The following is a 17,850-nucleotide window of genomic DNA, read 5'->3' as shown; positions in this document are numbered from 1 at the left end:
TTTCACCAGCGTTCTAGTATTAACATCCATAGTGCTGGTCATCTTCCAAAATATGTGTGTTCTCCGGCCACTTTTAGAATACTGCAACTCAGAGGGCAACCAGACTATGTATAAAAATAACCATGCTTTTAGCAAAACGTGGTTTCAGACTGTTATATCTAATACCATATTTATTTAGGTGAGATTAAGTGGAGTAATCCGCTGGCTATGTGTAAAAAAGATGCCGACGTTAGAAAGAATTTTTTGGGAAAGTAGTTCATATATATAAAATGTTCACTCTGTACTCTCTCAGAGCACTACCATCATGAAAAGGTCCCTGATTGTGCACTGCCGCTGCTTTCTAACGGGGAGAAAAGATCCCATTCTGCCTATCGGAGCAGGTCCCAATGGTCAAATTCCCACCCATCAATATGGATCCGATTCTGTGGACAACCCTTTTAAGAGGACCATAGCGATGATCCAAACCTACCTTAGAATCAACATCAGTATGATCATTATGTACATAAAGGGTAGAATTCATAATGGAGGATAGAGGACAATCCCATTTACATGTGGGAAAAGGGCATCGCGTTACCAGCGAGACCAACACAAGTGCCAGGCTTCTCCTCAGACGCGTTTCATTCTGTGACTTCTCGAGGGTTCCTTAGGCACGTAACTATGTATTCTATCTCTGAGGAATACTATTATGATGTCCATTGACTTCACTGGACTGCTTTTGTAGCATGTCACATGTTAGAAGAGGAAAACATGCGAATGGAGATACCCATTCCTCTTCAATTTAGATCACTAGGGACAGTAAAACATCAGAAGAAGGCTGGACTAAAACTGCTAAACAATGCTAATTTTGCAGTTCTTAATACAGAAAAAATAGTGCAGCACGACATGGTTGCTGGTTTGGATTAGTGATTCTGGCAAGTTCTGTAGAAGATGTAAGACATCACTAGTGCGTCAATATCTTACACTATGTCCTAGACACCAGTGCGTTTACCAATACACAGAACTGAGAATTCATTGACTAGCTTCCATTTGATGCATTTAATTTTTAAAAACTCCATCAAAAGTTGCATTGACACCTAACTGTGAATTCCAACTTCAATGGATATTGTTGGATACGGCTTGTAGATACAAGTAATTTTGCAATTTACTACTTGTTAAAATTTTCATCCATTCTTGAGATAGTAAGACTTTTCTTTTGTTTACACTTTATTGCCTCGGATACCGACCATCTCTGGTAGACAGCGGAACATGCGCAGTGTGCGGTTACTTCCTAATTCCAACCAGTGCTTACAAACTAAAGCGCAGTGGTGGTCGGTCTCCTAAGTATCTAGCTATAAACAAAGTGCTAATATCCAAAGAACAAATGTAAATTTGAATAAGCTGTAAATTACAAAAGTGCTTAGCATTGTCCAGAAGTATTCATCTATGAAAATGAGGATAACTTTATGAATCCTAGGAAACTATATACAATAAGGAATTTCTAGAGGGAAACTGTTTTTGAGGTCTCTGCAGAAAGTTTACATTTAACTGTGACAGCTGACGCATTTTGTCCTTAAGATTTATTGTAATCCTGTACTATGCACAGAGAAGTAGTCTGTGTATTAACTATTACATTGAGTTGCAGCAGGTTTACTGTCATACATACAATTCCATGAAGACAAGTAATGAGAGGCTTGGAGCTCATTGCCTTTAATTCAATAAATAGAGGCCAAAAGATTATTATTGGCTTACTTAATAAGATAATCTTCTAGATTTAAGCATTTCTGTTAAGTATTTATGTTGAAGTTCCTCCTCCAAAATCTGCTTGTCTAAAGGGAAACTGCTATGTGACCTCTTGATAGCAGTCTGCCCCTTCAATTTGGATCATTACTTATACACCCCATGTGAGTTTAGCGTCACTGTCCATATGCATCACGTCATTAAATATTAGCATTTCCCATATTATAACCTTTCTGTTCTTTAAACTACGCTTTGTAACATTCCTCTTGAAAATATATGTAAAAAGAATTGAGAATTGGGTGTTACTATTCCCTTTGATAACGAGGCGTGTTCCTTCTTTGTCTGAACCTGGATTCAGAAATCCGTGTTTCCTCAATGCATGGTCCGGCCGAGGGTCTCTGAATCTGATGTCGACAGCCTAATATATCCCTGTGAGGCTGTTGAGTTTGGGTGAGGAGACCTTACATCGGGGTCCGTACTTGGACACTAAGCACAGATGTGTGACTCTGGCCTGACTCTGATAATATCCTAACAATACCGACGGACATCCTGTTAAGCAGAGGTGTCAAACTGCATTCCTCGAGGGCCGCCAACAGGTCATGTTTTCAGGATTTCCTTAGCATTCCTCAAGGTGCTGGAATCATTCTGTGCAGGTGATTAAATTGTCACCTGTGCAATACAAGGAAAACCTGAAAACATGACCTGTTGGCGGCTCTCGAGGAATGCAGTTTGACACCTCTGCTGTTAAGGGCAGAGACAGACTGCCATATTTCTCATGCTAGAATCGCAGCGTAAACCTTGTAACTGGCTATTAGCTCTCCTGACCTGAGCTTGACAGCTGCATAGAAATGCATCATACTGTCTTGCTCAGGTCAGGAGAGGTGCTGGGCCCAGTGCGTGCAGTACAATGCGATCCTCGCACGAGTTATACGGCAGTCTGTCTCTGCCCTTACAAGGAGAATGGTAACACTCTGTTGTGCTAAAACATTTGTGTTCCAGGAATACACTTTTACTTTTTTTAACCTTTTATTGCACATAACAGATTAAAATGAGCTGTAGTTAGCCATGATCTATAGTCAGTAGTAATTTATTGATTACTATGGTCAAATTCAAGAACCAGTGATAATACATATAATACCTACAGTGTAAAAGTTCTGGCACCCCTGATCAAAATTACTGTTATTGTGAACAGTTAAGCAAGTTGAAGATGAAATAATCTCTAAAAGGCCTAAAGTTAAAGATGACATTTCCTTTGTATTTTGTGCAAAAAATGTGTATATATACAGAAAAGCACTTGCCGTGACATTTCTCACCATTACAATATACTCCGATGTGTCTCCATCTCTAACCTAGATATCTGATTGACAGCAGTGGTCTTTCATATGTCAGGTAATACAAGAAGTTTCCCAATGAACTTTGCTTGCATGTTTTAGAGAAACACACTACCCTTTGACCCTAATATGTAGGGCCCCTGTTTTTCCAGCAACCCTGTTCCCGATTCACTTGAACCCAGTGCAAGTTTTATGTATGTACCCCATATCCAATGTCATTTAGGCAACGTTTCACCAATAGTGGGGTCTTCTGGGGACAAAGAATGACTTTCTCATTGCTGAAATTTGCATTGATTATGTTTCTCAGTATGGATAAATAAATTGACAAACCCCTAAAGCCGAGTAATATTGTAGTTTACCTACAGATAATACATTGGGCTCATAGAGACAAAAAGATTCCTTGTGTCCATGCCAGACAGCCCTTTTATAAATTCCAAGGCTTCTTAAGATGAATTATTGGTGCCATGAGGCTTAATTAAGAAATGCAAATCTGGTAGTGACTGTAGCATACAATATGCTGTGTGAAAGTAGGCCTGTGCGGGGTTTAGGTTTAAGAGGCTCCGTTCACATTATGTTTATGGCCTGACACTCTTTTGGCCTCTGTGGGGATAATGTGACCTTATAGACACGAATAATGTGCATTAGGATCTTTCCCAGTGTGCATGTTAGACATATGTAAAAAAAGGGATGTGCCTCCAGCCATTTAAAGAAGCACTCCTCCCATCAAAGTTTTTATCCTCCTAATATATTGCAGACATCATATTTTATAGCACTGTGTACTTACAATTGCTCATTTTGCCTTCTACCCTGCTAATTCTTCTCTTTTCCCTGCTCTATGTAGAAACAGAAAGTCTCTTTTCCCTGCATTTATCATTCCTCTGGTCAGCTCCTGACCCAGCTGCTCTGCTCCTCCCCCCTTCCATTGACTTTTGCAGTGACTCATGACTCATACAAGGAAAATCGACCTCCTGTTTCTACATAGAGCTTAGAAGGATTCAGCTCATGTGATGTCATAGACCTAATGGAAAACAGAAGAATTAGCTGGGTAGAAAGGCAAAAGAGCAGTTGTCAGTACACAGGGCTATATAATATGACTGCGATATATTAAGAGAAAAAAAATGATGGGAGAGCTTTTATAATGTGTGAAAAATCTTTAGACAGTGAGAGATTAAAACAGGAAGATTATTGGTGTTGTCTGCTTTGTACTGTGACTATTTGTTAGAGCAGGGACCCACAACAGGTAGCTGTAATCTGAGTAGTAGTGACCTAGGAGAATCGCCACTGTTTTGGTTCTTCAGTGACATAAATAAACTTTTTGTAATCTGTCTCTGTTCTTAGTAAGTTACAAATTAGAAGCTTTCCTCTATTAAATCAGAATGCCCTAATAGTGTATTTAATTTATTTTCAAGGGTGAAAGTAACATAAGTCACAAGTTCAACTTATAACCTAACATGTTGATCCAGAGGAAGGCAAAAATACCATAAGGCAAATTCTAATGCCCCCTATTTAGGGGAACATTTCCTTCTCAACTTTACATACGGCATCCAGACTAGTTCCAGGGATCAACATCATATCAGAGAATCTGTTACCCATGTCCTGCAGTATCATATTTATTGAGAAAGGCATCAGTGCCCTCGTACTTTTTTATACAATCGACCATTACAGCATCATGTTGCAGAGAGTTCCATAATCTTGCTGCTCTTACAGTAAAGAATTGCCATCTGTGATGATTACACCTTCTGTTCTATAGACATAGAGGATGCCCTCTTTTCACCGTCGCAGGCCCAGGTGTAAAAAGATGATGAGAAAGATCTCTGTACTGTCCCTTCATATATTTAACCATTGTAATAAGATCACCCCAAGCTTGATAATCTGTCTTGATACTGCTGCAGTCCACCCATTCTCTTAAAGACGTTCTCCAAGAATGTGATAAAATGGCCCCCGTCACATAATTCAAACTGCAGCTTGTCCTAGTCCCGTATCAGGATAGACTGCAGTCTGAAGAAGCACAGCTCCGGAGATCTGACAGAGGAGCACCTGGAAGACCTGACAGAGCACTTCACCTGGAGGACTGAGGCTGGTGAAAAAAAATCTTTTGTGCTCAGTCAGCGAGAAGATGTTTTGTCTTGAGCTGTGTTTCTCCAGACTGCAGCACATCTTGACACATGACTAGGACAGGCTGCAGCTTCAGTTATGTGACTGGGCCATCTAACAATCTTGTAGAACTCCTTCTAATAACCTTGCTGATCTTCTCTGCACCCGCGCTAGTTCAGCTACGTCCTTCTTATACACTGGAGCCCAGATTTGTAAGCAGTATGTTAAGTGTGGTCACCCTAATAATTTGTATCGAGGCAAAACTATGTTTTTGTCATGAGCATCTATGCCTCTTTTAATGCATCCTATGATTTCATTTGCCTTGGCAGCAGCTGCCTGGCACTGGCTATTAAAGGTGAGTTGATCTTTGATAGAAATCCTCTTTAAACATTATTTCCTTAAAGCTCCACATGCCCCAAATCCCATAAGAAATTGTATTACCATTTTACTTGTGGCTGTTTTTTTGTATTTTAAGAATTAATGCAACATTTCTAGCAAAACAATAATAATATTATAATTACGTAGAAATGACAAATTCTGAATGATAATTTATTTTTGAAACTTTTGAGCCTGCAAGTGAGAAATCCCATGTATGGATGCTCCCTGTGTCTGGTACACTTCTCCTTACTGGTTACAAGCCCATAAGCCTATCCTTCTGTATAATGTTCTGTGGGGCAATAATGTAACCTTGGAACAAATCTATGTAGTATGCCTGAGCTAACCTGAAATAGATTGTGTTCCTCAGTCTCTGTGATCCCTCCTTCCTCTTCTTTCCATTCAATCCCGTTTTCCTTTCTCTTTTTTGCCTGGTGCGGAGCAGCAGATCCTAGAAGTAAGTACCTCATCCTTCCTGGGTCTGAGTGCATGAGCCAAGCAGTCACGTGTATCTGTGAGCCATTGCATGCCGTCTTTATGACCGTACATTGCACACGCTTATCATTTTATTTGCTGAGCTCTTTGTTGCTTTTTATGAATATTATGAAGCACGTGAAACGTTTTAGATTATCTTTCAGGACGTTAGACCACAGAATCTTGTGCAGGAGACGTATCTTTAGTTTGCTTGTGTCAGATTAGCTAATAACCACTTTCTTTAATATATAAAGGTCATGGCTGTGCAGAAAATAAGTCACCGTCACCGTCGCTTCCTGGATTTTACCACATAAGACAAAGTACTAGGTGCTCAGCGAGTCACTCATTGTATGCAGCTCAGAAAACAAGGCACATCAGGCAATCAATCATCTAGAAACTCTGATAATCGGACCTGTCTGCAGCACAATATTTAACATTTTATATATGTTTCTAATAACAGAGGTTTTCCAGTCTTCTTTTAACCCCTTCTTTTAAAACTCTGACATGTGTCCCTTTATGCAGTAATAACTCTGGAATGCTTTAACACATCGCATTGATTTCTAGACTGTTTTTTCGTGACACATTATACTTTATGTTAATGGTAAATATAGCTTGATATGTTTTGTGTTTTATTTATAAAAAATATCAGAAATTTTGACAGCAAAAATTAAAAAAATTGCCATTTTCAAACTTTGAATGATTATCCCTTTAATCCAAATAGTCATACCACACAAAAACATTAATAAATAACATTTCCCTTACATCAGTGCCATTTGTAAAATGTTGTTTTGTTTTGTTAGCATTTTAGAAGGTTTAAAAATGTAGCAATAATTTTTTCAAGCAAATTTACAAAACTTATTTTTTTAGGGACCTTTTTAGTTTGAAAATTACTTTGGGGGTCCTATATGTTGGAAAAAACCCAAAATGATACCATTTTAAAAACAGCACCCTTCACATATTCAAAATTGCTTTTGGGTAGTTCATTAACCTAGGGAGTCGTCAAGCAACGAGTTAAAACATTAGTGTGGGGTTCTACCTTTGTAGATGTGAGGTCCCTTGATCCCGGTGCAGCCACAGACCTGTACCCTAATCCCTGGTCCCAGTGTGGTCATTGTCCTGAACCTGAATCCCTGGTACCACTGCGGCCTAAGTCCTGAATGTTGTCCCCTGGTCCAGGTGCAGCCAGCCTGTTCCCGAAGTCCCCTGGTCCCAGTGCGGCCAGTGCCTGAACATTGTCCCCTGGTCCTTGAGTGGCCAGTCCTGAATCCGAAGTCCCATGGTCCCAATACGGCCAGTCCTGTTTCTGAAGTCTCCTGGTCCCAGTGCAGCCAGTACCTGAAAATTGTCCCCCTGTCTGTGTGCGGCCAGATCCTGATCCAGTATCCTAGACCGGTGTGTCTGAACATAGTCCAAACCAGTGTCACCGACCTGACCCCTGGGGTCAGCAGCTGCAGTACCAGGATCTGCCTAGGAGTGGCATCTGGTGGCTTCCTGCAGCCCAGTCTGTCTCCACCATCAGGAGCACCAGTGAACACCTGGTAGCCGCTTAGGTAAGCCCCTTCCTAGGCAGGCCCGGTCCTGTGGCACGGTGGGTCCACAAAACCACGTGTGCCACCACTGGGCGTAAAAACATAATATTACATAATACATAATAATCAGTACCCTATCCTTGTTCCTGTAGATTACAGTAAAAGATGCACCTGTAGATGCTTCACCTAAAAGGGACAGATATTCATCCCTGAAATCAATGAGCTGCTAACAGACCCCAACCAAACAAGTTCTTTCCTGCTTTGCACTAATAAGGAGAAATTCCCCCGAAATATGTGTCTGGAATTTCTGATTTGGTTTCTTATGTTAAGTCATGAGACAAAACCCTTTAAGGTTTGATGTTGACTTTTAGGATTGCTACTTCCAATAGATGTCACTAGTGTTCCTGACCTTCTCTGAGGAGGTACTTGCATAATAGAAAGAAGTACAGTATGTTAGGGAATGATTTCTAACTTTTTTATATACAGGAATATCCCTGTAAGTGTTTCTATAGGCACAGATGAGTAATAGATGATGCAAAATCATGTTTCTCAGTGATATAATAGACCAATCAGCCAAAACATTAAAACCTCTCCCTAATATTGTGTGGGTCTCTCCTGTGCCACTTGGAACAGCTATGACCCAATGAGCCATGGACTGCACACGGCGATGTACTGTAGTTTTTGGCACCAATTGATTAAGTTGTGTGAGTTGAGGCTTTGACAGATTTGACTTATTTTTCTATCACATCGCAGATAGTCGATTGGTTTGAGATCTGAGGCATTTGGAGGACAAGTCAACACCCGGCACTCTTTGCCATTAACGTCAATCCATTTCTGAACATTTTTTATCTGTGGGTCAGTGTGGCAGGGCACATTATTGTGCTGAAAGAAGCCAATGTTATTCATGAATACTATTGCCATGAAAGGAGTGATGTACCTGTTCTTCAGCAGTATCTAGCTGGGTGGCTTTTGCCTTTTATTCCTGTATATTTGTGCCATCTCTTACTCTGGTAACTGGGCCATCTGCATAACATAAAAATAAACGTGTTAGATCAGACCAGACCACTTTCTTCATTTTTGCTGCCTCCAGTTCTGATGTTCACATCACTATTGTAGGCGCTTTCAGCCATGGCTTAGCAGGGGTTTTCCATTGGCACTCTTACCACTTTGTGACTGCGTATCCACTCAGCTGTTTTTCAGCAATTTATGCCATTCTGTGGGATCAGACCAGCCTTAGTGGCCCGTGACCCTGTTGTCAGTTGACTTTCTCCAACATATCAATCTAGCTATTACTATTGGCTGTGATAGACTTGCCCTTTTTTTCACATTTCCCATGAACCCCAAGAACTGTTCACCTGCAATATATCCTACGCATTGACATTTTAATCACAGTGTTATTCATTCACCTGTCCTCGGTTTTAAAGTTATGGCTGATCAGTGTGTATGCACATTGGAATTGTTGACATAGTCGGTAGAGATGAGCGAATTTGCTCGAGTTCCCTCTTATTTGGCAAGCTATAGAGCTTACTGAATAAGCTGCAGAGGAAACCCGGCTTCCTGGATAGCGCTGGCCGATCAGCTGTTCGGTGCCGCAACTGCATGTGTTGCGGCTGTGTGACAGTCACGACACATGCATGGAGAGACGAACAAACAGGCTCTCCATGCATGTGTCGTGACTGTCACACAGCCGCAACACATGCAGCTGCGGCGCCAATCAGCTGATCGGCTGGCATGGAAGCTGGGTTCCCTCTGCAGCTTTTCGGCAAGCGCTATAGCTTGCCAAATAAGAGGGAACCCGAGCAAATTCGCTCATCTCTAACAGTCGGCACATGGCTTTGTACGTTCCTGTGCCATTTAGAGACTTCACATACATAACTTGAAACTCCTGGTGTCACGATATATATATATAGCGACCCCACAGGGGGTCGGTAGCGGACGGCACAACACACACAACGGGATGGAAAAGGGGTGAGGAAAGCCCTACTGATAGGGAAATGGGGGCTGGTCACCACCTGAGCTCAAACTTGGGCCTGTCCCTGCACTCCCCTAATGCCCTAAGTGGGTCCTTCCCCCACTGCCGTCAGGAACCTCGTCCCTCGCTGTCACCGCGCACTGTCCTGGCTAGTGCACTGGCCAGCAAGGGGTGCTAGCCTCACCACTGCAGATGGTATCATAGAAGGGACAGTGACAAACACGAAAGGGACGAGGAGAAAACACCACACTTAGCTTCCAAACTCCGCTGCCAAGCTCCACACCGCAGATGAAACAGAAGCCGGACCCCAAACTCCAGAAACAGCAGACACCAGAGAGCTGCCACTGCAAAGCTGGTCTCCATAGAGAAACTCTATCACCAACAGTCAGCCGATGCATCAGGTGACTATTTAAAGGATGGTGGGAGTGGTCACCACCACATCAGCTGACCCAACAGCACTGCAGTTACACCAGATTGCCAGCGGGGGGGGAAAAACTGACATTAACCCCCAATGGTCTTGAAAGGAAAAAGCAAAATTTAAAACCGAGTGGAACCAGAGCTGCCGCGAATCCAAAAATGGATTGTGACACCTGGGCTTCAATAAAAAAAAACCTTTAATAGGGTCTCCTCCATACTATTTGTCCATTTACAATACTGGCTTGTTATTTTGTTGAGGGTTGTATTGGGCCCCCATCACGGTCCAGGTGCAACTTCTACCTCTTCGCCCACTATAGCCGCACCAGTGTTCAGAAAGACAGAACCAGATCTAATCAGTATTTCCCCAGCTTCGGTGTAATTGGTTTTTGAACTCTCAGAACTGTGGATAAAGCCATGTAAATTAAGTTCATATGTTTTTTTATGGAAAAACTACCAATCACACTGTAATAGTCTCAATGTGTATATTATTTTTGATGCCCACCTTGCCAGTGATCCAATATTGAACCAATCTAAAATCTCTGTTTACTAAAGTAAAGCTCTATAGAATAGTCAGTCCTGCCAGATGTGTATAGGGGTCAAGGTGAAGAGTTAAGCAAGGGGTGAGGTTGACACTGTTCTGTATCTTCTGACATTCCTGTACACTCCCACACCACAGCTTGCTTCTGGTCCCTGGTTCTGCTCACATTCTTTACCTCCCCCTTCTAGGTAGGCATCACACAAATTCCAGAAACGTTAGTCTTCTCATTTCTGATTAGCATTACGCTGGGCTGTTTCTATCTTGTTTACCAGACTCCAATAATTTGTATTTTTCCAGATAAAGATGCTTTCTGATCGGAAGCGGGAGCTGGAGCAGCAGCTAAGTACTATAATGGAAGAAAATGATCAGCTTCAGGGAGTTGTGGAAGAACTACACGAACGAGAATTAACCCTGAGTCAACAGACCTGTGCCAAGGAAATGCAGGTAGATACAACCTCTTAGCAGTAAACAATTTTAGTTTTTTTTTGCTATCAAAATGATAATTTTGATTGTTCTTTAGAAAATCAAGTAATGTCCGTTATTTTCTTTAGCCTCTGTCTATTGCATTCTTGTGAAACCTTGTTGGGTTTAATTTCTAGCATTAACATTCCATGTCTTAATCTTCTTTATGAGTTTAAAAAAAAATCCTTTTTTTTTTTGGAGCACAGATTAGAGTTGCATAGAATTGATTCTCTGAAGCAGGGGTCCCCAACCTGTGGCTCACGTGCCCATGTCCACCAAGCCGGTAAACTGATTGGAGGAGAAGGTCTAAAGATGGTGACTTTTGTGATGCGCCCTGCGCAGAAGAGCAGATCTGGATAAGTTCATACTGGTGGGCATGGGATGATAAATCTAGTAAACTGGAGATAGTGGTTCTCCCAGTTAGAGGGGGTGCTTGAAATTAACCATAAAAATTATGGTGAATGTGCTTGGTCCAAGAAAACAGAAAGTGGGTAAAGTGGGAACCCCTGGATGTAAGTATATTACCTATAATGGAGGGTGCACAAGGTTTCAGTGTGCTTTCCGTGCAGAAGATTTGGCAGTCATATCGGGACTGTGGGGCTCTTGGTATCACTATGGTGTAAGTGGGACAGGGCCCTCTGAACTTAGCTTGCAACCATCTATCAAACATGAATGTGACTCTCAAGGTAAGAAAGGTTGGGGACCACTGCTCTAAAGGAAGAAGAAGGTAGGGAATGGGCCCCAGTATCAAGGAAAAGTTGTAGTAACAACAGCAAACCCCAGGTCCTTCCGTTCTGTGTGTTAAAATCCAGACACAATGCTAGGTTTCTATTTTGGTCTTGGCTGTTGGCTCCTCTCATCTTTGTACTGCAGAATATCACAACATAACATTGTGTTCTGCTGAATATTGAAGTCTAATCATACAATTACAATGAAGTTTTTGCTAAAGTAACCCTTGTACACTCTGCGATATTCCCACTATGTATCTCTGAGAGATGCATATTCATTATTTTAGTCCAAGCTATCTGTAAGCCATCTTAAGATAGTTACAAAGTTACATAAAAAAAGACCTAGGTCCGTCAAGTTCAACCTTTCTCCACCAGTTATATATTTTTTGGCACTAAATTATCTAAAACACACAATGTTGTGTACTTAGGAGATCATTCAGCCCTTTTTTTAGAAGCAGTTATAGTGTCTGCCATTGCTGCCTCTTGTGGTCGGGCATTCCACAGTCTGACTGCTCTAGCTGTAAAGAACTGTGTCCTATTTAGCTGCCGGAATCACCTTTCTTCCACCTGTAATGAGTGCCCCCTGGTCCTCAGTATGGTCTTTGGAAGGAATAAGTCATGTGCCAGTAAATGAGATGCCCTCTGAGACATCTTTTTCTAAGCTAAACAATCCCAACTTTTCCAACCTCTCCTCATATGAGAGGCCTTCCATCCCGTGTAATAATCTAGTTGCCCACCTTTGAACTGATTCTAACTACTGAATACCCTTTTTAAAATGTGGAGCCCAAAACTGGATCCCATATTGTAGATGTGGCCTCACCAGTGATTTATGAAGGGGTAACAATACATTGCGATCGTGGGATTTTATCTCTCTTTTTATACACCCTAAAATCTTATTTGCTTTTGCGGCTGCTGCTTGACATTGAGTGCTGCTGCTCAGCTTACTTGTAACCAGAGTCCCCAGGTTCTTCTCTTGTTCTGTAGTCCCGAGTATCCTCCCATTTAATGTACATGCAGCAATAGGATTACTCCGTCCTAGGTGCATTACTCTACATTTATCTACATTAAATCTCATTTGCCAAGTGTTTGCCCATTCAGTCATCTTATTCAGATCGTATTGCAATATTGTAATGTCAAGGTCAGATTTTAGTATCCTACGTAGTTTGGTGTCATCAGGAAAGACTGACACTTTAGTCTCAATCCCATCTACAAGCTCATTAATAAAGAGGTTAAAAAGAATCGGTCCTAGCACAGATCCCTGCGGTACCCCACTGCTGACTATATCCCATTTAGAGAACGTACCATTTATGACAACTCTTTGTTTTCCTGTCATTTAGCCAATTCCTACTCATCTGCATATAGTTTCCCCCAGTCATTGCTAGTGTCGCTTCACTATAAGGCTGTTATGTGGAACAGTATCAAATGCCTTTGCAAAGTCCAGATAAATGACATCAGCTGCATTACCTAAATCCAGATTTGCACTTACCTCCTCATAGAAACCCAACAATTATTATATCATATTATTCTTTGCAATATCTTTCTTCAATATCGGTACCACGTGAGCCAGCCGCCAATCCTGTGGCACCACAACTGTTAAGAGTCTAAGAATATGAGATACAGTGGTCTGTCAATTACTTATATCAATTCCCTCAGTATCCATGGATGAATGCCATCTGGGCCGGGGGATTTGCCAATGAGTAATTTGCCCAGGCGTACTTCTTCTTGTGTAAACTTGGTTACAGTTGTGGCCAAAAGTATTGACACCCCTGCAATTCTGTCAGATAATACTCAGTTTCTTCCTGAAAATGATTGCAAACACAAAATTATTATCTTCATTTAATTTGTCTTAAATGAAAAGACACAAAAGAGAATGAAGCAAAAAGCAAAACATTGATCATTTCACACAAAACTCCAAAAGTGGGCCAGACAAAAGTATTGGCACCCTCAGCCTAATACTTGGTTGCACAAACTTTAGCCAAAATAACTGCGACCAACCGCTTCCGATAACCATCAATGAGTTTCTTACAATGCTCTGCTGGAATTTTAGACCATTCTTCTTTGGCAAACTGTTCCAGGTCCCTGATATTTGAAGGGTGCCTTCTCCAAACTGGCATTTTTTGATCTCTCCACAGGTGTTCTATGGTATTCAGGTCTGGACTCATTGCTGGCCACCTTAGAAGTCTCCAGTGCTTTCTCTCAAACCATTTTCTAGTGCTTTTTGAAGTGTGTTTTGGGTCATTGTCCTGCTGGAAGACCCATGACCTCTGAGGGAGACCCAGCTTTCTCACACTGGGCCCTACATTATGCTGCAAAATTTGTTGGTAGTCTTCAGACTTCATATTGCCATGCACACGGTCAAGCAGTCCAGTGCCAGAGGCAGCAAAGCAACCCCAAAACATCAGGGAACCTCCGCCATGTTTGACTGTAAGGACCGTGTTATTTTCTTTGAATGCCTCTTTTTTTATCCTGTAAACTCTATGTTGATGCCTTTGCCCAAAAAGCTCTACTTTTGTCTCATCTGACCAGAGAACATTCTTCCAAAACGTTTTAGGCTTTTTCAGGTAAACTCCTTCCTGGCTTTTTTAATGTCTCGGGGTAAGAAGTGGGGTCTTCTGGGTCTCCTACCATACAGTCCCTTTTCATTCAGACGCCGATGGATAGTAAGGGTTGACACTGTTGTACCCTCGGACTGCAGGGCAGCTTGAACTTGTTTGGATGTTAGTCGAGGTTCTTTATCCAACATCCGCACAATCTTCCTTTGAAATCACTTGTCAATTTTTCTTTTCCGTCCACATCTAGGGAGGTTAGCCACAGTGCCATGGGCTTTACACTTCTTGATGACACTGCGCACGGTAGACACAGGAACATTCAGGTCTTTGGAGATGGACTTGTAGCCTTGAGATTGCTCATGCTTCCTCACAATTTGGTTTCTCAAGTCCTCAGACAGTTCTTTGGTTTTCTTTCTTTTCTCCATGCTCAATGTGGTACACACAAGGACACAGGACAGAGGTTGAGTCAACTTTAATCCATGTCAACTGGCTGCAAGTGTGATTTAGTTATTGCCAACACCTGTTAGGCTACTTTCACACTAGCGTCGTTTGCAATACGTTGCAATGCTTAGTTCAGGAGAAAAAACGCATCCTGCAAAGTTGTTTGCAGGCTGCGTTTTTTCCCCATAGACTAACATTACCGACGCATTGCGACGTATTGCCACACGTCGCAACCGTCATGTCGCAACCGACGGTTGTATCGTGTTTTGGCGGACCGCCGCCACAAAAAAAGTTACATGTAACGTTTTTTTGTGCGTTGAGTCCGCCATTTTCAACCGCACATGCGCGGCCGAAACTCCACCCCCTCCTCCCCGGACCTTGCAATGGGGCAGCGGAAGCGTCGTAAGACTGCTTCCGCTGCCCACGTCGGGCATTTATTTCACAGCATGCGTCGGTACGTCAGCCCGACGCACTTCGACGGGCCCGTACCGACGCTAGTGTGAAAGCTGCCTTAGGTGCCACAGGAAAGTTACAGGTGCTGTTAATTACACAAATTAGAGAAGCATCACATGATTTTTCGAACAGTGCCAATACTTTTGTCCACCCCCTTTTTTATGTTTGGTGTGGAATTATATCCAATTTAGCTTTAGGACAATTCTTTGTGTTTTTTCATTTAAGAAAAATTAAATGAAGATAATAATAACAAAGAATTTGTGATTGCAATCATTTTCAGGAAGAAACTGAGCATTATCTGACAGAATTGCAGGGGTGTCAATACATTTGGCCACAACTGTACATTTGGTGGTAAACTCTGATTTTTGCCTTGTTGAGTGATCCCTGGAACAGTCATTTCAATGGTGAACACGGATGAAAAGCACCTGTTTAATATCTCTGCCTTTTCTTTGTCGATCCTTCTTTTCTTTTTGCATTGATATATTTATAATTTTTGGGAGGATTTATTTTAATGTCACTGGCGATTTGTTTCTCTGTGGATAACTTTGCCAGCTTGATTTCTTTTTTACATTTCTTATTGGCATCTTTATACTCCTGAAATTCTATTTCTGTATCTCGGCCTTCAAGATATTGAATGCCCTTTGTTTTAGTCTTATTAAACTTTGTACTGTCTTATTTATCCATAATGGTTTATTTTTATTCCTTGACATTTTATTACCAGAGGGTATACGTTTTCTACAGGATTCTAGTAGTATTTCCTTAAAGGGACTCTGTCACCCCCTCCAGCCGTTAGAAACTAAAAGAGCCACCTTGTGCAGCAGTAATGCTGCATTCTGACAAGGTGGCTCTTTTAGTTATTGGTGCAGTCAAAGCAGAAATAAAGCGTTTTATAATTTCGCAAAAATACCTGTCTTTAGTCCTGGAGGCAGGTCTTAACCCCCCTGCTGCACACGCCACACTGCCATCACTCAAGGCTTCTTCGGCGCCGGGCGCCGCCCCCTCCGCGCTGTTTTCAAATCAAATCCGGCGCCTGCACTGTTTTGTTCTGCCTGGGGCAGGCGCAGTGAGCGCTGCCCATCTGACCTCAGATGCAGTCTCGCAGACTGCGCCTGTGCGGCCACCCAGCTTGTGAATCCCAGCCACGCAATGTGCATAATGCATAACACACTGCGGGGCTGGGATTCACAAGCTGGGTGGCCGCTCAGGCGCAGTCTGCGAGACTGCATCTGAGGTCAGACGGGCAGCGCTCACTGCGCCTGCCCCAGGCAGAACAAAACAGCGCAGGCGCCGGATTTGATTTGAAAACAGCGCGGAGGGGGCGGTGCCCGGTGCCGAAGAAGCCTTGATTGACGGCAGTGTGGCGTGTGCAGCAGGGGGGTTAAGACCTGCCTCCATGGCTAAAGACAGGTATTTTTGCGAAATTATAAAACGCTTTATTTCTGCTTTGACTGCACTAATAACTAAAAGAGCCACCTTGTCAGAATGCAGCATTACTGCTGTACAAGGTGGCTCTTTTAGTTTCTAACGGCTGGAGGGGGTGACAGAGTCCCTTTAAACATGCCCCATTCATGTTCAGTATCCCCAGTTACCATGACGTGATCCCAGTCTACACGATTAAGCTCTTCCCTGAATTTGTTGACATCAACTTTCCTAAAGTTCCAGGATTTTGCATTTCCCCTTTGAAATGTTTTATTGAGTATTACATTGAAACCTACCATATTATGGTCACTGCTTCCCAAATGCTCCCTGATCTGTAGATTTGAAATTGTGTCTGGTCTGATCCAGAAAATTACCTCCCCTGGTTGGTTCATCTACCAGCTGAGATAGGTAATTGCCCTGAACTGTGGATAGGAACTTACAGCTTTTAGCATAATCAGACGATTTAATGTTTCATTGAATGTCTGGATAGTTAAAATCCCTCATCATAAGGACCGTATTATTATTTGCTGCCTTTTTAATTTGTTGCAGCATTTCATACTCTACCTGTTGTGCTATAATAGGAGGCTTGTAGCAAACTCCAATTAGCATCTTTCCATTATTGCCATCTCCAGGTGCATTTACCAATAGTGACTCTACATTGTCACAGCTCCCCGGGTGCCCTATAAACTGCTGTTTTTATTTCAGACAGACTTCTAAACTTATTGGAAATTCTGAAATGAAATATAACTTGCCCCCGGTGCTGGAAAATTAAAGCGTCTACAAGTCCATGCAGATATCTGCGATGTCCATCGGGCTACATTAATGGAAACATAGGCCCATATTTACCATCAATGTTTATCCACTGAATGCAAAGCTGATCTAGTGTGAAATAAAAATGTGTGCATCAGAGAATGTTAGGAAAACCTTTTATTCCTGATTTACATTTTTTGTAGAAAAGCAATATAGATTTGGCTTTGCTTCTTCTGCAGCTGGGCGAGAGTCACTTGGAGTTGGAAGAGCTACGACTTTCTTATCGGCAGCTGCAGATGAAAATGGAGGAGCTCAAAGAGGAGAAGAGTCTCCAACATCTAAACAGCACAAGTACCTCACTGCTCTCAGAGATTGAACAGAGTATTGAGGCAGAAGAACAGGAGCAGGAACGGGAACAGGTAAATGCATCATCCTCAACATTTAGACTGTGTGCACACGTCGCTTTTTTTCACGGTTTTTCGCTACAAAAACACTATAAAACCGCAAAAAAAAATGCTCACATTAAGCATCCTATTTAATAGAATGCAATCTGCATTTTTTGTGCACCGTTGTTTTCCTGAGCGGAAACGCTTTCCAGAAAA

At 42.1% G+C, this 17,850-nt stretch overlaps 1 protein-coding gene across 2 annotated transcripts in view; it reads left to right on the top strand.

Moving 5' to 3' along the window:
• Positions 1–17,850, top strand: part of BICDL1 (BICD family like cargo adaptor 1) — an 84,565-nt gene that overhangs the window by 47,931 nt on the left and 18,784 nt on the right. For both annotated transcript variants that reach the window (XR_013223764.1, XM_077294752.1), the window contains exons 4-5: positions 10,744–10,890; positions 17,488–17,667. Coding sequence is in view for 1 of the 2 variants with exons in the window: in XM_077294752.1 (XP_077150867.1) it covers positions 10,744–10,890; positions 17,488–17,667 (327 nt within the window). In the remaining variant the exon portion in view is untranslated. The remainder of the gene's footprint in view (positions 1–10,743; positions 10,891–17,487; positions 17,668–17,850) is intronic.

Source organism: Ranitomeya variabilis, chromosome 1 (assembly GCF_051348905.1).
Source record: "Ranitomeya variabilis isolate aRanVar5 chromosome 1, aRanVar5.hap1, whole genome shotgun sequence".
NCBI lineage: Eukaryota > Metazoa > Chordata > Amphibia > Anura > Dendrobatidae > Ranitomeya > Ranitomeya variabilis.
This window is presented reverse-complemented; position numbering and strand designations above follow the sequence as displayed.